The 24,032-nt window shown below is 45.9% G+C and overlaps 1 protein-coding gene across 1 annotated transcript; it reads left to right on the top strand.

The window, feature by feature from the left end:
- Positions 1–23,714, top strand: METRNL (meteorin like, glial cell differentiation regulator). Its single transcript, XM_063175572.1, has 4 exons — positions 1–185; positions 5,624–6,012; positions 22,059–22,118; positions 22,765–23,714. The coding sequence occupies exons 1-4, from the start codon at positions 73–75 to the stop codon at positions 23,079–23,081; spliced, it is 879 nt and encodes a 292-aa protein (XP_063031642.1). The 5' UTR covers positions 1–72; the 3' UTR covers positions 23,082–23,714.
- Positions 23,715–24,032: the final 318 nt, after the last annotated feature.

Raw genomic sequence — 24,032 nt, forward strand, 5'->3', positions numbered from 1 at the left:
CATGTAGGCGAGCCCCGGTGCCTGCGCATCGCTCCCGCCGCCTGCTCCGCGTTCGCACCGGCCCGGGGGACCATGCGGAGCGCCCCGGTCTCCGGGCTGCTGCCGCTGCTGCTGGGGCTGCGGCTGCTGCTGGGCGGCGGCGCCGCGGCTCAGTACTCCAGCGACCTGTGCAACTGGAAGGGGAGGTGAGGGGCATCCCGCCCGGGCCGGGGGAGCGGGGACTGCCCGTCCATCGCCGTCCCGCCGGGGGAAGATGCTGATGCCGAGCACAAAAGGGAGACTTTCCCGCTGTGCTGCCCAGCCCGCGAACGGGGCGGCGGGGAGCCGGGGCAGGGGGCGGCTCTGCCTCCCTCCATCCGTCCCGGCGGGCTCACCGCGAAGAGACGCTGGGCAGCGGCCCCGGGCAGGGAGGGATGGAGGGGCCGGGGCGGGCTGGGCTCCCCTCGGCGCTGTTCGGGGGGCTGGCAGAGGGAGGGCGGTGCCGAGTCCGCCGTACCGAAGTTTCTCCCCGCGACCATCTCAGCGCTCCGCGGAGGCGGCGCCCGGGAAGCAGCGCGGCAGCCCCGGCTCGGAGCGGCGCTGGATGCGCTGCACCTGCGGAGCGCTCCCGCTGCGGCCAGCGCGTCCCTCCCGGGGCTCTCGCTGGCTCCTGTCTGCTCCCTTCCCTTCCCTTCCCTTCCCTTCCCTTCCCTTCCCTTCCCTTCCCTTCCCTTCCCTTCCCTTCCCGCTCCCTCGTCCCGCGGAGATGATGATGATGGTGATGGTGATGAGCTCCGGGAGCGGGGGCTGGCACAGCGGCCGCACTGCTGATTTATTCTAATTGCACCCGTTGAGAAACCTCTCCAGTTCTCAAGTGTTTATCTCCCAAATTATCTTTCCTTTAATTGCTTGTAATATGTTTAACGCGTGTGGTTGGGTCTGTGACCTTCTCTCCTCTTTATAGTTTTAAAAAGGCAGCTCTGCTCAAGTAGCAAGTGTTGCTGGGTCAGACTTACTTGGAGAGTAAAATGGTTCAACTCTAATGCACTCTTCAGATCTGACTTTCTCTAACTTAAAAGTTTGGCCGGCCTATATCAATGGAGTGTTTTGGAGTAGAGAGAATTCAAAGTGGGGAAACAATTGGATTGACTTTCAGCATCGTGATTTCTTATCTCTTACTATCTGAAACGTGGTGCTTCATATTTACTTTTTATTTTTTTGCAATTTTGATAATCGATGCATAGTTAATCACAGTCAATCCACTTGAAGATGAGTCTGCTTGATAGGGATGAAACCTCTGGCAAACTGCTAATTTGTCATTTTTCTTTACACAAAAACCAAACCAAAACAAAAACCAAAACCCCAAACAACCCCCCCCCCCCCCAAAAACATTTAAAATACTCCCCTGAAAATGCTGTACCAAAGCATTCCAAATCCTCAGGTGGACCATACCACCTGCTACTGCAGCAAGTATTTTAAAAGAATGGTGACAAACCCCTGCAGTTCTGTCCTGTTTTGCTGTTATTTTTGCCCTGTTTTCTTAGAGCAAGCAGTGACCCCCTCATGTCACCTGAGCAGGGTTGGAATAAGCAATGCCCCCTTTCAGCTGAGGGGGTGTGGGCTGGGGGGAAGTGAAATCTTGTAACTGAGTTTGGGATGAGCCTGGAGATGCCAGCTTGGATTTACTCACCTCTTGTTCTGGTGAGCTGAAGTGGTGACAGCTTTGTGATGAAACTGTTGGATGAGCAGGGAAGGAAGAGCAAAGTTTAGTCTGGGTGGTTTCACTTGTGGGAGAGTTTCAGAGTTCAGGTGGGTTGGAGTTTTGGGAGGGGATGAAGTAACCCAGGCAGACTTAGGCCTTACTGGTGGCAAATAGGTATTGTCAGAAATGCTGGCAGTCTTAAGGCCACTCAATATAACCTGACTTGTCCTAAAAACACAGCACTTGGGAAGGAAAGTAATTTGATGCACCAGTAAATATCACTAATTAAATATTTTAGTGTGGATACTAAGAGTTATATGAGTTAGAAAGAACTTTTTTTAATGCAAAATATAATATTTTGAAGTCATGTGATGATTTTTACCTTGACTGTTAGGAAAAGTTATGAACTTTAATGTCAGACATAGTATTTCCCTACAGTGGAGTCATGTCATCTTCTGTAGTAAACCTGATGGTGTTTTCTCCCCTTTATATACATGTCTATGTTAAAGCAACAGTCTTAAAACCAAAACATTCTGGATATGGGGCTTTTTTCCCTATTAGCTTGTGGAGAAGTGATGAGCTTATACCCCTGAGCAGGATGAAGAGCTTCACTAGGATTCCTCTGGAGGCTCCCAGGGAAATCTGATGCAATGCACAGCTTGACACCTGCAATTTAAGTACAAGCCATAATAGCATCTTAATAAATAGCTTGTCAGAGAGCTTCCAGGAAAGCTTTGTCCAGGAGAAAGCAGAAACTTCTCTCTGATGTGTCCAGTTATTACTTTTGCTGTAACTTCAGGATTTTGTGCTGCAATGACCTCTTGATGTTTTGGGCAAAAGTGCTTCAGTGTCAGGCTGAGAGAATCTGCTGGCCTGGCATGTTTGAGTGTAGAACAGAATTCAGCTCTTATGTGGCTGCTTTTGTCCATCAGTCTTGCTCTTGGTATGGTGGATGCTCTGAGGAATTCTCAATATTTTCTAGACTGTCATCTCTTGTTAAAACCTCCAGTTTAGGAGCAAAAGTTCCCTGTGTTCATTGCAGGGTGCAGGGAGGACATGGGTGCTTGTAGGGCTCTTCAGCACATCTTCAATGGAATAAATAAATAACTGAAGTAGATAGTGTGAATATTCTTCTGGCTCCCTTTTTCTTTAAAAAGCACCTGTTCCACATTGTAGCATAGCAGCTCACTGCAGTGATGCTGTAACAGGTTTTTCAGGGCAAACATAAGGGGATGGCTGCAGCCAGAAAGAGAGAAGAGCAAGGAGACAGAGGCAGTGATTCAGGATTGCTATGAGGAAGTAGCTGTAGAAGTAGATTGTTATAGAAGTAAGTCCCAATAAACACACACATTTAAAATGGGTGGATGGCTCATCCATCACTGCAGCCATGGAACACCTGCCCTATGTCCTTGCCATATAATCAAAAAACCAGAACTCCAATGAGTTTGGAGAATCAAAAGGCTCCTGGGTCTCCATTGCTGTGTGGGCCTGGTGTGTGTGATGGGTGAGAGCTGAACCTGGTGTTGAACAGTCTCAGTGTGAGGACAAGTCATCCTGGCTGCAAGCAAAGTGACAGGTTTTACTGGATGATGATGATGGTTGCTGTTAAATAATGTGAACATGTATTTTGAAATCTGCTTAACTTTTGAGTCATCCTTTATTATAAGGCTTAATGTGTGCAGGTACTCGTGCTTGATGTATCTGTCTAATGGCATCACTCTTGCCTGTGGGATTTAATTGGCTTTCAGAAGATAATTTCAGAGTCCACCCTGTTTTCGTTTGAACACCATGAATGTTTGAACAAAATTAATGAAGCTTTTTTTTTTTTTTTTCTTTCCTCTGGCAGAAATTGACTGCCTCAGTGTTGCTGGGATCACTTGCAACAGAAGTTTCACTGCATGAGTTCAGAGTTTTGCCCCTGGTGTCTTCCTTCTGTTTAAGCACTCAGGCTGGAATGTGCCAGGATGAGTCCTGCAAAACCTCTGCAGCTTGTTTTGATGTCTTGAGTAGGGACAGGTGATGTGTGAGGATAACTTTCTGCCCCTTTGCTGAAGGATAACTTTTACACTGTTTAATTTTGTTTATTCGCAGCTTGCACATAAACAGACTTCTGTGTTTTCTGTTGAGTGGCATCATGTGTGTGCTGTGGTGAAAACTGATTTTGTGGACCAGATGTGGATTTACAGTCAACTTGAAATATCCCTTTGCAAGTAAAGTTTCCTGAATGTGTTAAGTACTACTGAATTTGAGGGCAAGAGTCTAAAGGTTAAAAGCTTGTCCCTCTTTCCTCCTCATCTGTGTTCTTGATGTGGCTTTCAAGATTCTTCAAAAGCACATGTTTGGAGGCTCTATTGTTATTAAGTATGACTTTTTTCTTTCTGAGCTTCCTCGTGTAACCTCTATCAAGTAGGTCACACCGACACTCACAATAATGAGTCACGTCAACAGTAAATGCAAACCATATGGTTTGGGTTTTTTCCCTTTTACACATTGCTTGTAGTTACTTTCTAAGTGCTGACTTGAATTTAGACCCTGCTCAGTACCCAAATATGTCTTTGGGATGGGGAACTGTGTATTTGGAGGTTTCTGCTGAGGAACCAGACTAGATGTCATCACTTGCACTACACTAAAATATGTTTTTGCCACAGATTTCCTGTGTAACCTCAGACTTGAACCTTTAAAATTATTTTTCTTCTCATCTTGGTTCATCTGCCTACAAGTGGGAATGTTGGGAAGCTTCCCTAAAATCCTGCAAAGCAGATCCATGCGGTAACAAAGAGTCTGGTTTTGGGTTGTCCTCTACAAGGTGCTCAGAGCATAGGAGGAGAAACAAGCTTGGTGGTGAAGTGATTTGCTCATACTTGCTTAGGAGGTTTGTGACAGGACAGAGACTGGGCCCAAAGGATTTTTCCCTAATAACCCAAATACTGCAGCAAATAAATCAGGCTTCCCACAGCTTGTTCCTCCAGCTGCCTGCCCTGTGCAGTGTTTTAGGGCTTTGAGTCACTCTGGCAGAGAGCTGGTGGGCTTGGTCCAGCATCAGTGATGGGCAGCAGGGGTTGTTCAGAGCCATGGGGATTTACTGCTCATCCTGCTTAGCAGCTGGCCCTGGGACCCTGTTGTGCTCTCCTATCCCATCCCTGTGGTCCCTGTGAAATGGTTGTTGGGCTGTTCATTTTTGGCCGTGGTAAATGGCCGCGTGTTCTCTTTCTTGCTAAACACAGCTCTGGGTCTGCTTGTAGCCCACCAGTGAAAATGACAAACTGAGCTTAAACCTCATACTGGGTAGCAGTGGAGGAACAATTCCTACCAAAAAAAAGCAGCACATTCAGTGCTTCCCCAGCTATGACTAGGGACAGAGGTGTCTCCTCTCCTCTTCCTACCTCCCAGTGTGGGGACTGGGGCTGCCCAGCTGGGCTAGAGGGTATCGGTAGCACGTAGAGCATTGCTTTTGCTGCAGTTTACAGGGTGAGCTTGGCACCCCTCCCAGTTTCAGATCCATTGGGAATATAGACTTGGAAGGGGAACAAAGTACTTGGAAAAAGGTGGAGTCTGATCTGTGAAGCTGGAGAACATGCTGGATTGAGCCACCAGGAAGGGAGTTAGAGGCTACGTGTTGTACTCAGTATGCACAGCTCAGCTGATGGGCACTACCTGAGCCTGTAGTAATTTAATTACTTTTGATCATGTGCTTATATCCTATTTAATTTTGAAGCCTATTACTAGTGGTTTGACATTTTCTTCTGGGGGATGATTTAAAATTGTCCTGTAATATTAAGGTTGAAATGTTGCAAGAGACCTGCACTGCTGAGCTGGATGGGCCAACACCCAATGATGTCCTGGGCTTCCTGCATTTTTTGCTGTGTGTTTTGAAAGGTTTGACATTCCCATTGTTAGCTGTGTCGTTTCTCTAACCTCCTCTTTCTCTTTTTCTTCCTGCAGTGGTTTAACCCACGAGTCTCACAGGAAGGATGTTGAACAGGTCTACCTCCGCTGCTCCGAGGGCTCCATCGAGTGGATGTACCCCACGGGAGCTCTCATAGTCAACCTGAGACCCAATATCTCACCTGCCTCTTACAAACACTTGACTGTTTGCATAAAGCCCTTCAAAGACTCTGCAGGAGCAAATATTTATTTGGAAAAAACTGGAGAACTGAAACTCTTGGTGCGAGATGGAGAGCGCAGCCCCAGCAGAGTTTATTGCTTTGGCTACGACCAGGGGGGGCTCTTTGTGGAGGCCACTCCCCAGCAGGACATTAGCAGGAAGATTACAGGCTTCCAGTACGAATTGATGAGCAAGGGGGTAGCAGCTGACTTGCACACAGCTTCTGGTGAGTTCTGGGGCATTGTCAGACTCCCACTCCTGTATTGGATGTGTAACAGATGGCACAGAGAGAGAGTGAGTGAGTGGGAAAGTGGCTGGCTGTGAGTTTCGTGTGCTTTTAAGGGCATGTTTTATAAACAGAGCTATTGCAGAAGAATTGATTTGGTTTTTGGTTTGTTGTTGTGTTTTGGAGGCTGGTGGCATGGGCTGAACTCCAGTGATTTGTTGAGGGCCTCAGTGCAGGATTCTCCCCTTGCAGGAGCAGGGTGTATTGCAAGAGCTGGCTTTACCCTACACTGAACTCCTGGACTTCCCAGCCTTGCTGTAACACTTTTCTTACTTCTTTTTTACTCAGTTTTTAAGACCCCACTGCATGTTTTGAATAATAAACATTTGAACAAGGAGGCAATCCTTTTCCTCAGTGATTTTTTCCCCTTTGCAAGTAGTGCTACTTGCTGACCTAATTATTGCTTTTTCTGCTGTGTTTTTTTTTTTTGTTCAAACAAGGAAAATGGTGTGTTCCTTCCTCAGCTCTCCTTATTACACTCTCCTGAGCATTACTGTGTCATGGCAGAGCTCTTCAATAGTTTTACAGGACAGTGTTGTCTTCTCTCTCAACCGTTCTGAAAAACAAGTTTTGTAGGGAGGACTTTTACTCCAATGAAGAAACAGGAGTGGACAAACTGAAAGATCTTACAAGCCTGTAAAGTCTGGTACTAAATAGCATTTGGAACAATGGCTGTAGGTGTGACCTAAGTGTGCTGAGCAATTAGACAGTTTGAGAAGAAAAACTGGCATTTGTGGAGGATGACAGGGTGAAAGGGGAATTCCCTTTAGATAGGGGATATCTGGTTCAGGCATCTTACTCAATCAGGATTGCCTCTAGCTTTTATCCCCAAAACCATGGAGGGGAGATTTCCAGAATAGCCCTAGGAATTGCAGATTTAGGGTAGTTTGTCTTAGTATATCTCAAATGACTGCAAGGATTTCAAGGTCTAGGAATTTTAAGTGAGGAACCGATTTGTTTCAACCAAATTTCTCTTTTGAAATGTGGGCTGCCTTTGAGAAGAGCCCTCAGAGCACACTTGGGATGACTCAGCCCGGGGTAAGGCCGATGTTCAGTGGGGCTGTGTGGCCCAAGAGCCGTGTGGATGCTGGTGCCACATGCTCTGCCTGAGATGCTGCTCGATAAGCAGTGCTGTGCCTGATTAAACTGCAGCTGGATCTTCCAGGGCTGTCTTCTCTGGGCTAAGTGATTGCAGAGCTCGTTCCCTCCTCTCCCCTCCCCTGGCTCCTTTCCACACCAGGCTCTGGGTTGTGTGTTTGTGTGTTTGTGCAGCCCTGCCCGTGTAAATGTTGTCACGCCAGCTCGGATGGGGCTTTACTTTTAGTGCAGCTCTGAGCTGGGCTCAGGGCTGATGCAGTAACCTCGGGAACTGACAGGTGGCAGCTTTGCCATTGAAACAAAAAAATATAAACACAAATATTTTAAATTTGAAGTCACTTCCTTTCCTTTTGCCATGCTCACAAGCGGTAGCTTATTATTGGGCATTCTGCATTTTAAGCAGACTGTTCTGCCACATCCAAAGTTGCTGTAAATGAAGTGGGGTATCTCTGCTGAGCTGCTTTCCCAGTAAGATCACTTGTGCAAAGATGAATACACTGTGCAGAATGTCAGCTATGTAGTAAAATTCCACTGCAGAAGACATTAAATACATTGTTTAATCAGTTATTTGGAGAATGTTCCCAGATTTAGTGCTGCTTTCTCTGTCAGGCTGTGAGGATGGAGACACAGGCTAATGAGAAGTCACTTAGACTTACTAAGAAAAGTCCTGTGCTCTTTTATTTTCCAAAAGAGTTGAAATTGCTTTTGCATATAGTAAAATAATATGACAGAAACACAGCTTCTCACTGCTGGGTTTAGGCTGCACTTAAGTTTCTCCTGAGTTTTGCTCATTGAGGACTTGCTGCTGACATCCTTTACCAGCACAAAGTGCTGTGTTTTCAGAACTAAATGCTTTTCTTTACACATAAAATCTTGGAGGTTTTTAAAGCTGATGGGGGTATTTTTTCAGGGACATTCAGAAGTCAAACTGAGGACTGCATCCAATTACAGCCTTCTTCTTTAATAGGCACATTAAATCACTTTTTCAGTGACTGCTGTATTTTCAGCTGTAACAGACACTGGTTAAGTTTCAGTGCTGTCTTATGAAACAATGTGGTGGGGAATCTGCTCTACTCTCCAAGTGTCTTGTTTGGCTAGAAGAAGCTTTTTAATAGTTCATCAGCAGAGCCTTCAGGGCAAACTGGGGCTCTCGATTGTATTTTAAATTATTTCTCTTGCCTTTTTTTGGATCCCCAGACCCTGGGGAGGGGCTGTGCAGGGTGAAAACACGATGAAAATGCCATACATGACTCTTTCCACTACTCACTTCGATGAGCACTTTTATTTTCCTATAAATATCTGTACGTCTGGGGGAAGTGCCAAATAGCTGCCTTGTGAGGCTTGCACAGAGCAATATATCTGAGGCTCTTTGCAGCTTGTGGACCTCCTTTCTTCTGGAGCTGCTTCTAGTTTTTCTGTGAAACCTCAGACTAAATGCTGAGCTGCTCATTTGGAGGGGGAGTTTACAATCACTGAAGATTTTTTCCCCTGGAGAGGAGGCTCAAGTCAGAGGCAAGTGCTGACCTTAAAGGAGCTGAAAACTGGGTTTGAGGTTCTGCATTTCCCACCAGCCTTACTGCAGTCCCTTGTTCACCAGCGTGGCCGAAGTTTTTGGCTGCTGCTCTCTGGAAAAAGAGGCTGCTGGGCCTCAGTTGCAGTTTGACAGAGTTGAGCAGAGCTGGCAGCGGGTGTGAAGAGGTGACAGAGATGTGAGATGCTGTTGTAGATGGAGTCAGAGATGTGCCGGGCAGAGGAAGCTGCAGCGCTTCTTCTGATGGCAAAGAGCTGAAAATTGCAAATATTGCATGATTTCCTCGCTATTTCAGATGCCTATCATAAACGACGCAGGTGTGGGGCTCAGCAATCCAGCCCTTTCCTTGTGCAATAACTACTTGCTAACAACTTCTCCCCGCTTTCCCTAAATGCTGGGTTTGTTTCCTGGTGATAATTGTTGTACCCTGCCCTTGAATTTACTCTCTCTTCCTAACCTGGCATCCCAGCGCTGATTAAAGGGTGTAAGTCATCTGGTTAATACTTTAATGACCTGTTGTGTCCTTAGAGTCCTGACATTGCAGGGTGCATCAACAAATCAACAATGCTTGGCATGGTGCCTGTGGTTTAATTAGAAATCCTCAAGTTTTATTAGTTTGCAGCCATTCTTTCCCACTTAATCAGAGTCTAGCAAATAATTCAGTAGAAAACATATGCAGGTTCTGCATTGCCCTTTCCCTTTTTTTTTTTTGGAAAATTTGAATGATACAGGGAATTCTCAACAATTTTCTCGATTTTGGGGACTTAACTCTTTTCTTGGCTCTGACTCTGCATTACCACAGTCTCTCAAAATTTTTCTAACTGTAGGAAGAATTTGTGCTGTATTGGTAGATTTTAATTCAGGTTGCTGACATCTGGTATGGGAAGTTTTTTACCATGATAGTAACAGCCAAAAAAGTGCATTTCTGTGGGGTTGTACTTTCTTAAGATGGGAAGAGGAGTGAAGGCAAACATGCCTGACATCATTTAGTGGGAGTAGTGCCTGAGAAGGGTCACCTTGACAATTCAGGCATCTGGATGGGTGAGGTCTCTCTTCATATCCAAAGTGATGGTTGACTGAAAGTGCTTTTGATTTCAGATTAGGCTTTGGGCTGCACCCCTCTATCATTGCCATCCACACTGATGGTCCATTAACTCCAGCTCATGCTCTGCAGCCTCAGTGTTTGCCCCAATGAAGAACTGAGGCACTGTGACATTTTGGCCTGAGGCCATTGGAGAATCAGCAGAACTTGTTTGAGTTGTTGAATTCTGTTGATTCTAATCTTTTCTGCCTGTGCAGGAAGAAAATACTCTGAGGATCAGCCATGCTGCCCATGCTGACAAAGAGATGGAGGTTTTGGCAAAAGGGGTCTGGCCATGAAGTCCCTATAAGTTTTCTGAGTGTTCTGACCCACATGAACTCCTCAGTTGTGTCTGCCTGGCACCACAGCAGACTGCTTGCTTTAAATTTCTATGAAAGCTGTGAAGGTCCTTGAGAATAATTTACTTTTTCAGTACCTCACCTTCTGCTCAGCTAATCTGAAACAAGAATCTGTAGGTTTGAACAAAAGTTTTGGAGAGGAAGGTGAATCCTCCTCCCTGTCCCACCAAAGGAGCTTTATTTTGTTACTTAAAGTCTGTGTTTCAAGAGCTTTGGGTCCAGCTTTGTTCAAGCTGTGCAGTTTGCTCTTCCCGTTGCACACTCATGGGGTGTGTTTAATTTAGTTGTCAGAGCTCAGGGGGTGTATTGAAAGTCTTTCATTACCCACCTGCTTCTGTGTAGTAAAGAAGTCAAACTTTAACAAAAATGCTCCTTTATCTTGATGGCATCTACAGATTTAGTGCAGATTCTATTACTGGTTTATGTTTTCTTTATTAATGGGTACCTGGCTGAGAATATGAATACACAGGAGGTACAACACTGGTGTGGGTATCTGAAAAACAAGGCAAAACTGGATAAATCCAGTTAAGTAATTAACAGTATTCAGCTATTTCCTGTATGCTGTAATTCACTGTCCTGAGAAAACAGATCAGAAGTTCAGAAAGCTCAGAAGTCTTTGGTCTGTACCAGTGTTTCTGCTGACAAATGGCTTTGTAAAGCACCCTTCTTAACTTCTGATCTTTAATGCAGAGTGTGTTTGGCAGAGATGGGGCACCAATCTGCCCTGTCTCTGCAGGTATCATCCCAGGGCTCTGTTTCATTCCACCTTGTATGCTCCTAGCCTGATGCTTTCCTCTGGTTCCTCACAAATACCCAATATTTAGGTTGGTTTTTTTTTCATTTTTGGAGGCTGGATGTGCTGCTTAGCTTTGTAAGCTGAGGCAGCAGATGGTGGAATCACAGAATGGTTTATTTGGAAGAGATCTTTACAGTCCACCCTGTGCAGTGTGCAGGGACACCTTCCCTGGACCCCATTGCCCAGAGCCCCACCCAAGCTGGCTTTGAATATTTCCAATTTTAGGGCACCTACCACTACCCTGTGCATGCTGTTCCAGTATCTCCCCATCCTCACCCTGGCGTGTTTGTCACTTCTTGTCAGAGTGGAAACTCTGAGGTGTTCTGTGCCAAGGCTGCTGTGCCCTCTCTGTGCCAGGGTAACCCTGGCTGAGCTGCTCGCTGCTGTGGGCAGGAGAGGTGACGAAAAGGAGCTCTTGGAACACTTAATCTGAAAGTCCCCATGCCCTTTCTGCCCAGCACAGGTTCTGCCTGAGTAGCTGTGGCCATCTGAGATGTGGGCACTGCCCTGTGCGGCAGAGAGGGAGCACCACTGGGTGCTGCACGGGCTCTGTTCCAACCCACCCATCAGATGAGGAAATTGCCTTGCTTTTATTCTCCCCTCCCTGTTTTCTGTGCAGGTTAAAACTCTTGGGATTGAGGGGTTAGAGTTTAAGGGTTTTTAAGGTTCTTTCCAACCCAAACCATCCTGTGACTCTATGAAGTGCACAGAATAGGTTGATGCTGCATTCCTCTGATTTGGGGTTTGCTGGAGAAATGAATAATAAACAACCAATGAATAATAAACAGCCAAGCTGAGGGATCTGCCCTGTAAGCCTGAGCACACCTTGCTGGGTGGCTCACCTGTGCACCTCAAGCTTTGATGATCTGTTTGACTTTTCTCTAAAAGGTCATAAACAAGTTTTAAGAGAAAAACATCAAAAAACAGCCTTTATTGCAGTTTCTCAAAACACACTTCAATTAGTGGCTGTATAAGGGATCCTCCTGTCACTCATGCTCTTGGATACAATATTTTAAATGGGATTTTTTTTTTTTTTTTGGATGTGTGCTCCCCCTCCTTGCAGGAGCCTGTCCACACTAACTTTATCTTTCCCATAGTATCCAAAACCTGGTACAAAGTAGCCATGAAAATATAACCAGCTTTCCCTAACCCTAGTGTGCAAAGAACACCTTTAAAGCTAGTTTTTGGGGGCTTGCCACTGAGCCACGTGTCATAGAGCAGCACCTAGCTGGATCAGGCTGGCTGCTCTCTAACACTGCCTGGAGTGGGAATAATTTTGAGAAGCTGGAAACCTGCTCCTATTATTCATGTGCCTGAATTGGTCAGGTTTGTGGTGAATGATTGACTGGGCGGGAGAGTTTGAGAACAAAGATTTTTATTTTTATTTTTTTCCCATGTGGAATGGTTTCACAGTGCTGCTCTGATGCTCAGGGAATGCACACACCCATACATCACCTGGAGCTGAGCAAGGGTGATGATCTGGGGTCTGAAAAATGTTGGACTAGAAAGAAAACCTTCATCAAAATTGGGTGGATCCCCTAATTTAATTTCTCCTCACAAGAAAAGGGCTTTGCCAGCATCTTCTCTGGCCCTGCTTGTCCTTTGATGTTGGACAGGAGCTGGTTTTGCAGTGGGCAGAGGAGGTGACAATGGGGCTGCAGTGATAAATACACAGCTGCAGGGGACAGGGGGATAGAAAATAGCTTATTTTTGCTAGACTGGCCACGAATGCCGTTAGCTTATTTCTCAACTCAGTGGGCAGTCAGAAGCAATAAGCAGTCAGGTGTATTGTCTGGGCAGCTGGGGCTCTGCTCTGCCCTGACCTTTGTGTACCACCAAAGATGGTCCCACAAACAGAGCTGCAGTCCAGCCCAGTTGCTTGGCAGTCTTTAATAATGCTCTGTGCTTGCTCTGCAGAACTGTTTAGTTTGCTAATTCCTGAGGCTGGAGTTAAAGAAGGGATGAGAGGGCGGGGAGGCTGCATTCCTCTTCCCACTGACTGAAACATGGGCCAGATCTTTCCTGTACTGGAGTCTTGATTTGCAGGACAGAAAATCTCTTTCACCTCGATCTGTGCTAGAAGCCAGCAAATATTCACTGAAATATTGCACAGACACTTGGAAGATATCCTGGACCTAAAGCTGTGATATGCTAGGTCTGACCTTGGGAGGTTTGATACTGGCTCAGAAAAGCTGCTGCCCCAGGACAGCCTTGGTCCAGTTAACCTTTTTCAGGCTCACATTTGTGGAAGGATTTTTTGGTGTGGGTTGTACAGGCACGTCCTGACTCCTTTATGGGATTTGAGCATTAACTCCTGCAATGGGCATCACCTCTGGTGTTTGCCCAGATCCTTTCTGTGCTGGAGCCCTGCAGTGATCAGAGGTGCTGGGAAATGCACACAGAGCTGGTCTGGCATCCATTGCCCTGTCTGCCCCCCAGGATCATTCCTGTCTCTGCCCACCAGAACTGCTGCTGGCTTTGCATCAATTGCTTCTATCTGCAAGTGTGTGTCAGAAATTTGGGAGGAAAAACTTGTTCCTAGGTAGAACTGGTGAATGGGCTTGATATGACGAAGCAGGATGTGCTTTTAAGGAAGAAAACTGATGTATCTCAAAGCTTTTACTGTTACAAATCACAAGTTTTAAGTAGCCTTTTAAAAGGTTAACTGGACAATGTTACAGCAAGGAAGATCTCTCTCTGTGCAGATGTAGCCCCTCCACAACCCTTCTCAAGATTAGGCTGATCAAACAAACATGATTTTATAATGAAAACTGGCCATGGTTTTATAATGAAAACTGTCCTTCAGAGCTCTCCCACATACCAAAAAGAATTTGATTTCTAGAAACAGGAAGGAGAAGGACCTGTGTGGAGCTGAGTGCACATATGCTTCTTTTCTTTTTTTTTCCTTTAAAGACTCACTTAATCTTTGATCTGTCATTGCTCCACGCTCAGGGTTTATCTTTAACCAGCCACTTGTTTCTTAATTCTATTCCTCTGCTCCATCAGAGTCATTCATGGTCTGGACCAAAGGGGAGGGAAGGGTTTGTGTTGCTGGCAGGGCTCCAGCCTGGTAGTAGGTGCTGGCTCCAGCCCCTCCTGCAGCCTGGCTGGGGCAGGGAGAAGTGCTTGGCTGCACAGTTTCCCCAGGGCATGGGAGTGAAAAACACCTTACTTGCTCATTTTCTGCTGTGCAAGCCCTGCATGACAGCTGAGCTCTGTGTTAGCTGTCAGAGACAAAGCCCAACAGGGCATCAAAAACTGAACAACTTCACATTTTCCTGGATCTGACCCCTGAGAGCTTTTACAAGGCTTTGGCATGATGTTTGCTTTAGAAGAAAGAAGAAATCTTTCCAGAGTGAATTTTGGGAGGGGATGAGCCAAGCCATGAGTCTCTGTGGGTTTTGAGTCAGGGGAAGCATTTCCTCAGGTCCTGTGTGGCAGGGCTGCAGTGCTGGCACGTTCTGGGGTGACAGCAAGGGACACTCTGCTCCAGGGGATCACAGGAGCCCCTCAACCATCCAGAGGCACCTCTGGCTCATTTCTCCTCATGCTTCCCACTCCTAATCCCCCTTGGGCAGTAGAGGTAGGTTTGAGGAAGGAGGGAGGGATTTTCTGTGAGATAGTCAAATAGAGCTGCTTTTTTATGGCTTTATAGTGGTGGCTTGTGCCTGTAGAGCAGGAGGAATTCCCAGCAGTTATCTTGCTGCCATCTTTTCCCTTTAAATGCAGTTAGGGAGGGAGAAGAGGAAAAAAAAAAAAGAAAAAAGCAGATGTGTACAGGTGCTGCTTGCACAGGAACCTGGGCTGGGGTGGCTGCAGAGACACTTCTGCTTTGCTGAAGTGCAGAGAGAGGAATTTAAATTTAACTGGACATCTGATGAGTGGGGCTTTTTGGACACAATATCTTGCAGGCTTGCCTGTAACTGAGGGTTTTTCTAGAGCTGTGATGCAATGGGTAAGTGTAGGAGCTGGGCTGGGATCTGGCACTGGTCCTGTCACTGCTCTGTCTCTGCCCACCCCAGTGCTGGGGTTTGCCACAGAGGAGGAACAGGAGGGACAGCCACAAGTGTCTTGAAGCTGTGACATTTTTCATCCTTTCTCCTGGCTTGATGCAGCTCATGCATGGAGGTGGAGTTTAACAATGTTTAATGCTGCTTAAATAGAAACTGCTCTGTGGGTTTTTCATTCCTTTTGTTTTGCTTTGGTTTAAATTTTAAACAAATGGCTGTGCTTCAGGCTGACCTTTCAGCTCATTTGTTAGAATGAGAATGCTGCATCTTGGAACAGCAAAAAGGCATCAATCCCAAAGGATCCTTACGTGCTCTGTGTTTGCTGAGCCAATTTCAGTTTGAAAACTGTTGCAAACAGAGCTTGCCTTGTACCAAATCTCTTCCTCACATTGTTTACATAAATAGTTAATCTTTGGTACTTAGGGACTTTAATACCCTCTTGGAAGACAGTTCTGTGAAAAGATAAATTTCTGGTTTATGATCTCTTGTCCTAACGTTTCTCAGAACACAAAGGTCATCACATCTCTAATAGTGAGGTTTTACAATATGCTTTTTTTATTCTTTCTTTGCAGGAAGGAAGTGGTATTGACTCGATTCTCTTGTCACAGTCCATGCCACAGCCTGCAAAAGTCTGCATTTCATTAAATTTATTTGCAGGTTTAAACTGTTCTTGGCCAGTGTCTATATTTTCCAAGTTATTTCTGGAAACTTGTACATATGTGCAAGTTGAACTGAGTGTTAGAAGGCAAGGAGTGGGATTTGACACTTCCTTTTCTGGAGGGGTAAAATCACTGGTGTCCCTTCTTCACACAGAGAGCTCAGGGAAGGATGTCCATTGCAGCATCAGGATGTTGTTTCAGCTGCTCCACCACCACCTTGTCCTGTACCAAATCTTGGCTGTGAGAAGAAGGGAATCTTTGAGTTTTGTATCTGTGCCCATGATCCTTGTCCCAAGTTATCTCTTCTGCTCAGCACAGGGACTTTCTAGCAAGCAGGGGGATGAACATTTCTGCCTTCAGAAGAGCACTAAACTCTCATTATGTTACTCACAGCATTAACCTTGTATTCATCAAAGCACAACTTCATTGTGGCCTTCAGCACTTAAAGGGGGCTAACACAAAAAAAGGAGATTTTCTTTTTACATGGGCAGATAATGATAAGGGGTAACAGTTCTAATTCTTTGCTCTGAGGAGAGGGAGGTTACTGGTGAAGCTGTGGTTCCTCCACCCCTGGAAGTGTCCCAGGCCAGGCTGGATGGGGCTGGGACCAACTGGGACAGTGGAAGGTGTCCCTGCCCATGGCAAGGGGTAGGAATGAGATGATCTTTAAGGTCCCTTCTGTCCCGGGCTGTTCTGTGATTCTGTGGTCCCATGTCTGAGGTTTATTGATCCACAGGGCTGGGAGCAGGGCCAGTCCAGCTCTCCTGTTTGTTCCCTGACTTGCTGTTTTCCTACTGACACGCTGGAAAAAGTGCAGTGCTTGCAGAAAGCCCTGTAATCCTACCCCATCCAAAGACAGGAAAACCTTGTAAAACAAAGGAGTGATGAGAGAGCTCCTCTGTGTGTTGTGTCAGGGTGTCAGTAATTTCCAGCCCAGCTGTGGAGAGGCTCTTAGGTGTCTCCTGGCCCTGTTTTCCCCACTGTGTGGCTGCAGGTATTGTGTTCAATGCAGGTGTGCTGGATGCAGCTCTGCTGGCCCCAGCTCCAGCCCCTTCTAAATACAAAATGCTCTGACAGAGCAGCTGCACTGATGTAGTTCTAGGTGGTGTTTCAGTGTGGGGGTTGTGAGGGTTTTGAGGTTGAGTGTTGTTTTGGCTTGCTCAGGAAGAGCTTTCTGAGGTGGTGAGGAAAGTTGAGGTGTATCAAGAAAAGGAAAGGACTAGTCACAGCCTGGTAAACCAGAGTGGTTATCAAATTCGTGTCCACCTCCACTGCAAAGCAGTTTTTTTTTTTTTTTTTTGTCTTGGATGTGAGCTGTGAGAGGTTTGCTTCATGGAAGAAATGCTCCTTCAGAGGGGAAGCACAGGCATACCTAAGAAGAAATAATTATCAGGATTTATTTCACTTTGTAATTAGTTAAGGCAGGATCAGGCAAGATTTATTATTTTTTTCTTCCTCATATGATGTTTGTCCCTCTGTCTCTCATCTAAATCACTGGTCCAGTAATCAGTTGAGACATCATAATTTTTGCTTAGGACTCAGAGAAACGACAGAGAAATGCACCATTATTGGAGAAACCACATCTCTGTTTTTATAATCTGCTCTGGGAAGTCTGCACTCTGTGTTTCCAGGAAGGAGACTCATCCTATGATGCCCTTTCCAGTCTGGGTGCTGCCAGCAAGCGCTGCCAGTTACAGAGCTGGCAGCAAGAGCTGGAAAGGTGTGGGTGGGTTTTTTTGTTCCATATGAACTAATGCTGATGTCAGGCTGAGGGCAATGGGTCTGTGGCCCCACAGGGGTGTGCCTGGAGGTGCTGCAGTGCAGGGACTGCAACAAGACCCATCTGAATGTCTTGAAGGGAAAAGCCTTCTTGTTTTAATCAGAAAAACGAACAGAAAACAACACTTCAGCCCTGCCTGGACCTCCTTGGTAGCTCTTGATGCTTAAAAAGGTCTGATTGCTCATCAAAGGCTTGTTCAGAAGTACTGAGGTGTGGGTGATGTGTGCTGTGGAAGAGCAGATAAAGAGCTCTGTGCTTTCCTCCCCCAGCATCCACACCTTCACCACACGGCACGCGTGCAGCCGCTTCTTCACCAAACCAAAGGGTATTCCTCGGTGAAGTGGTTTTCTGCAATTACTTTGTGTTCAACATTTTCACTTCTGCTTCAAATGTGTCTCTTCCTGTGTGTGCTGCTGGCTCAGGGGTGGCTGTTCAGCACAGCCTCTCTGGGACACAGGATGGAGAAGGTCTTTTGGGCTTGCTGGAGTGCTGGGATGGTGGGTAGGGACCTGCAGCAGGGTTCTGATAGCTGTGATGTTGTGGACCGTGTTGAGAAAAATCTGGACAGACAGAAGAAACTTCTTTCTTGTGGGTTGGAGGCTGGTTTTGGGGTAAGGTCAGGTCAGTCAGACCCATGGGTGGCTGTTGAAACACAAATGTTTCAAAAGAGGACCAGGCCCCTTCATGTGGTTTGTGTGACGCCTGCAGGCAGAGCCAGCACGTCTCAGTTCCATGTGTCCTGCAGGGAGCTGCCATCCTCCACCACGGCCCCTCCAGAACCCCACCTCCTCTTTTCCAGGGAAAGAAGGGTTGTGTGCACACAAACCAAAGGAGGGAGGACTGGAGCTGTGTGTGTGAGCTGAGACAGGCCAGCAGCACCTCCCACCACCCTTTGGGCTGAGTGTAAACTCAGCACTAAAGGGGCACTCAAATTATCCACAGTATTGGGGAAAATCCTTTCTAGACAGCTCAGCTCCCTGCTGCTGGCAGAGCTGGGAGCCACCTGAGGCTGGCATCTCCTCAGGGCACATCCCTCTCTCTTAGCAAGCATTTCTGCCTCCCTGTGGAGAGGTCCAGGAGAGGACCAGCAACGTGTTTGACAAAACTGTTGGCCAACAAGTGCGGGCTATTGTTAGCATTGCCTCGTCCTCCTCACTAACACCAGGTTCAGAGGGCAAATCGCTCAAAGCAGCTGGGACATGACTGCTGGCTTGTGAGGAATGATGTAATTACATCTCCCTCTGCGGGGAGGTGAATAGAGAGGCCTTTGGAAGCTCTGGGTGTTGGAGGGAGAGGGCTGCCTCAGGTTACTCCAGGTCAGGATACTGTCAAAATCCATCAAAGGCGCTCCCAGGAGAGTCGGCGGCCGATGTGCACAATGCAGGCTTTATGCCACTGCTGCTGGAGCTGAGCTAGAGGCATCTGGGCTTTAGAGGACTTCAGTAAAATGTTGCTTTTCTATATCTTTTTTTTTTTTTTTCCCACCTCTCTCCTGCTGCTGTATGAATTAAGGCTCTTTGGCTCATGGAGTTTAAAGGAATTCGAGCAGCTGACGTTGATATTGTTGTTGCAAGTTCATAGGCTTGCTTTTGGATGTGAGAACCTGGGCAGCCCTCGAGACATCCCCAGGGAGTCAGGATCTGGCAAACACACCTGCCTTGTTTAATAACCAGGCCCAGTTGCCCAGAAAATGAGCATCTTCACTTGCTGTGCATGAGTGAAGTGCTTTTCTTGGGGTTGTTTTTTTTTAATTTATTTTTCAATAGTTATAAGGATGCTTCCTGTTCTAGCCTGAGATGTGTGTGTTATTTTGACCTATGGATGGAGCAGAGCACCTGCTGCCCAATGCAAAGGGAATGAGTGCTGAACTGTAGCTAAAGCCACGAAGTTTTGTGTTAAACACACAGATTCCTTCATGGCTGTGATTCGAAAGAAAGTGTAGGCATTGCCACCTCCTAAGGATTGATTTTCTTTTATGAGCCTTTGTAGAAATCAGGCTTTGGCTGTAGCCAGGGGATGTTATTTGCTTTTTAATGGTCCATTTACCTCAGCAGTAATCCTTCACAACCTGCTTTCCATCTGTGCTTCCCTACCTTGTTTTTGCCACTTGCAAGATCTATTTGATACTCTGTGAATGCAGATGTGGGAGTTGTCCCACAGTGGAGGATTTTTGGTCTTCATCTGTCTGGAGCTGCAGAGATGGGTGGTGGAGAATGGTTGTTAAAGCAGCTCACATGCCCCACACTGCTGTGAGTCAGCTGGACCTGAAGCAGGTTTTAGGTAATGATCTAGTGTGAGCAATGCTGAGCATTTTTAATTTCCTTTTGTATTTAAAAGGGTGCAGGATTTTGCCTAGGGTCCACAATTAAAGTGATTTGATTCTGTGTACACATGGAGATTTGTTCATTTGATTTATTACTGTGTCAGTCTATTTAAATGGAAGGAACCACTTTTAAAGCATTTTGTTTTTCATCTTAAATGCTGTTGCTTGTGTTGCACTCCTTTGGAGAACAGAAATGCCTTAGTCATTTTGGTGTTTTCAATTTTCTGATGGGTCTGGATGAACTACAGAGGTGTCTGGTGTAAACCAAGACTTTAAAAGGCTGAGATGCCTTTTTATTACAAGGTCTTTCCAGAATGAAATATCTAAAATCCAGCTGTGGGTTTAGAGGATGTCCATCAGCTGTACTTGGTTTTGGAGCTTGTGTCTGTGTGAAAATGCTGTGGGATTTGTGCACGTTCCTCTAAGTCAGGTCCTCATTTGGACAGAGGGAGCCTGGGGAAGAGGGATTTTTGCCCTGGATGGATTTGGGAGGTGCCATGAATGAAACAAATCCATAGCAGGATGTTTATTGACTAACACACTGAGGCTTCCCCAGGGAAATGCTCAAAATGTGTGTGGATGTGGCACTTGGGGACAGGGGTTAGTGGTGCTAGGTTCATGGTTGGACTTGATGATTTTAGAGGTCTTTTCCAACCTGAATGATTCTGTGATTCTGTTACAATTTTCTTTGTCAGATAAAGCTTCTTTATTTGTTCTAGCCTCTGATCAAAATCTCTTGAGTCTAAAACTTGAAGTATCTTTAGTCTGAATTTATTCTCCAGTTATGTCCAGGCTTCATCTGGCTCTGCATTTCTCATTATATTACACATTTTCCAAACTTTTCTGAAAAAGAGAGCAGAAATAGTATGTGGGGAAAGAAGGGCAGGGAAAGCTGGCTTGTTTCTGAAAGCTTTGGAGGTATTCAAGCTTTACAGAAATGTGATTGATCCAGATGCTATTTTGTCCATTCCTTGTCTCTTCTTTTGGAGCTTTTTAAGCTCCTGGAATTATTCCTTCAAATATCCCTGCCCAGAAATGTGCATTTTACGTTTCCTTTAATCCTATTAAACAGCGTGTTACATTGTGTATGAATCATCTGACTGGAGCAAATCTGGCGGATTTGGTTCAATAATCCTTCTTTCTGGATCACTGCCTTTCTGGGTCCCTGGAAAAAAGAAGAGATTTGCCATGTCCTGTGTCAGAGGGTGGCTTGTGCTGTCTGGCAGGAGGGTGGCAGAGCACTGGAGGCACCAGCTGCATCTTATGGACAGCCTTAAATCTACTTTTAAGTGCAATGGATCAACTTTGGGAAGCAGGTGGGGGGAGAGGAAGGCTGTGACTATTTGCGAATCTAAACTAAGTGTTTTCAGATGTTGAGGCTCAAAAACCAAATATTTTGGGGGTGGGTTTGGCTTCAGTTTGGTGGTGGGCAGTGTGATGGAATCTCATTGTCCAGTCACCTCCAGCGGAGCCCTGCTCTGCTGGAGTTGTGCCTGTGCTGATCCAGGGTTTCCATTTTCCTGGGTGATGTGTTGAGGTGACACCAGGTGACAGACAAGGTTCTGATCATTGTGCCACCATGGACAGACTCACTGAGCATGGCCAGGCAGGGCAGATCCTGATAATAAGCAAATTCCTGAAGTCAGCAGGGTGTTATAGAAACATCTGTACTGCAGCTACAGCACCTTCTCCTCAGAAATATCTGGCTGAGTACAAAGAGGAGCCACATTCTTGCACTGATTAGATTAGTGCAGATATCCAAATGTTTCCAGCAGTACAGGAAATGGTCTTTGTGCTGCTTGAGCTCAAGCAGATATGGGCTCGAGTTTCCTCTTTGCCTCAACGCCCTCCAACACGTGCCTTGGGGTTTTTCCCTCCCCTCTTTGCCTCCCCCACTCTGTAACCTCCTGGATCTTTGATGTGGTGATGACTAAATGGCCCTACAACACTTGATAGAAATTGTAAGAGAGGAGCTTTGCCATCAGAGTACAAAAGACACACGATCTGAAGGCTTTTGAGTGAATTTACAGCAGAGCGCCCTGCAAACACACCCAGTACCAAAATAGGTTTTGCAAAAGTGCAGTGAGTGTGTGCAATGTTTGCTAGGCAATATATCCCAGCAGGATTGGTGAAGAGATCCCTATTCCTGCTTAGGTACAAACATCTCATGGAGGCTGTAGGGTTAACTAGGGTTAGCCCCCACTTCTTGTGGTGGTAGAGATGCCAGGCAGATCTTTGGCGTGATTGTGCCATGCTGTGTTTGTCAGCCACGTTTAAATGGTTTATTTATTTAAATTGATTTATTTGCTGCTGTCTAGTCCTTTGCTAATTGTCACCCTTCCTGTGCAGCTCCCTGCCGACCCTGCAGTGACACTGAGGTCCTCCTGGCTGTCTGCACTAGTGATTTTGGTGAGTTGCTGTCTCCCCAATCCCCTCTCCTCCCACAAACACCAACAGACCCCTCCTCACAGCTGGCAGCCCCCACCAGCACTAAATGTCCTCTGAGAGTGCTCAGAGGAGCTCAGAAGTGTCTGCCCTGCTGGCACCACCCCAGGGTGGACAGAGTGACACAGCAACCATGGTAGAAGGTCAAGGATTTGGGTGCATTTAGGAGAGGCCATTACTTCTTGTTGGTCGACTTGACAAAACACCAAAAGTTTCACTAATTGTCCATGCTTCCCTTTTTAAAAGGGAAATTGGCATTAGCTGGATCTGTAATGGTTGAAGAACAGAAAGTAGGTTGTCAGGGAGCATTTAGCACATATCTTCTTGTTATAATTCTTCATGATTAATGCTATTTTTACTGGTGTAATTATTTTTCTGTTTAAATTTAATATGTGGGTGCCCTTTGCTGGACAGATTACAAATATAAACTATAAAAAATGCAAATATATTTGGAGGTTACTGGATAATCTTAACTCTAAGAATAACAAAGGACCAAAACTTGGGCTGCTGTAGTGAGTCAGTTCCCCTGGCTGCACAGGCCTCAATTTGGACCAGGATCTTCCAAAGCATTTTTGTGTAATTAATCCTTAAAACCTTTTTCTGTTTCCAGTGATCAGAGGCTCCATTCAAAACGTAACGAACGAGGCGGAAGAGCAAGAATCCATCATTCACGTTGGTGTCAACAAACTGTACAGGCAGAAGAGCAAAGTCTTTCAGCTGACAGGGGAGAGTGGCAACTGGAGAGGACAAATAAAGACCTTGCTGGAGTGTGGGGTGAAGCCAGGAGATGGAGACTTCCTTTTCACGGGACGTATGCACTTTGGGGAGGCCAGGTTAGGCTGTGCCCCTCGCTTCAAAGACTTCCAAAGGATGTACAAAGAGGCAAAAGACAAAGGGCTAAACCCATGTGAGATTGGCCCAGATTGAAACCCCCTGTTTGGCCGAAGATCACTTTTAGCATTTGGCCAGGAACGTTTTCCTGGCTGCAGTGGGAACTCTGGACAAACCTGGTCACTGAGGCTGGACAGAGCTGGAGGCTGAGACCCCACAGCCTGCAGTGCTCACAGGCTCATGGAAGCAACAGAGGTACGAGCTCAGAGGGCTGCCAAGCAAGAAAGGCTGGATTTTTAACCAATCTTGTCCTTATGAATTAAGTTATTATATTTTTTTAGTGACTTCCTTAGGAAAACAAACAAAGAAAACTCCCATGTCTTAATAAAAGAAAAAAAAAACCCAAATGAAAGCCAAGATGCCTTTGTATCTTTTTAATACTAATTTTTAAAAATGTCTTAAGCTGATGTAGCATTTGGTATGGCATATTCTGTATAAATGGCCAAGAATGTGATAGAGCACGGTAAAACATCTTAACATTGATGCTTTGTAAAAAGCTTGGTGTACAATTCAAAGTTGTTTCTTATGACAGAAATTTATGGAGCCAAACTCTTATGTGTGTGTGTTGGTTTTTTTCTATTTGAAAGAATGTACAATTGCCACCTGCAATTTTTTGTCCAGGCTGGCAAATTCTTTCCATTCCAGAGAAATAAAGGTCCCTGGATTTGACACATGCTGTTTAAAATCTTAATTTTTTTTCGTTCTTCTTAGGGCTGATCTCAGCTAGTTCAGATGTGCTCATAGATCAGTTCTGGGCTGCTTGCTTATTTTGTGGCTTCACTGAGCAGCACCAGAGTTCCTGTGAGGCATTGGGAACCACAGCTTTTTTCAAAGGGGAAGCAAGAGCTATTTTTGGAGATTTTTAGACATGTGTGCAGGCGAGGCTTTAAGTGTTCTTCTGTCTGATGCCAGCAGTGTTATTTTGGGACTGGCTCCAAAGGCAGGCTGCCCCTTCATGTTTAGCTTGAAACTTTTAAGTGTGGTAGC

This window comes from Melospiza melodia, chromosome 24, assembly GCF_035770615.1.
Source record: "Melospiza melodia melodia isolate bMelMel2 chromosome 24, bMelMel2.pri, whole genome shotgun sequence".
NCBI classification, from domain to species: Eukaryota; Metazoa; Chordata; class Aves; order Passeriformes; family Passerellidae; genus Melospiza; species Melospiza melodia.

Bases quoted from the DNA above. Each gene is read 5' to 3' on its own strand.
- METRNL (XM_063175572.1), top strand. From the start codon at position 73: ATGCGGAGCGCCCCGGTCTCCGGGCTGCTGCCGCTGCTGCTGGGGCTG. The intron at 186-5,623 runs GTGAGGGGCATC...TTCTTCCTGCAG, and splicing joins CTGTGCAACTGGAAGGGGAG to TGGTTTAACCCACGAGTCTC. The intron at 6,013-22,058 runs GTGAGTTCTGGG...CTTCCTGTGCAG, and splicing joins TGACTTGCACACAGCTTCTG to CTCCCTGCCGACCCTGCAGT.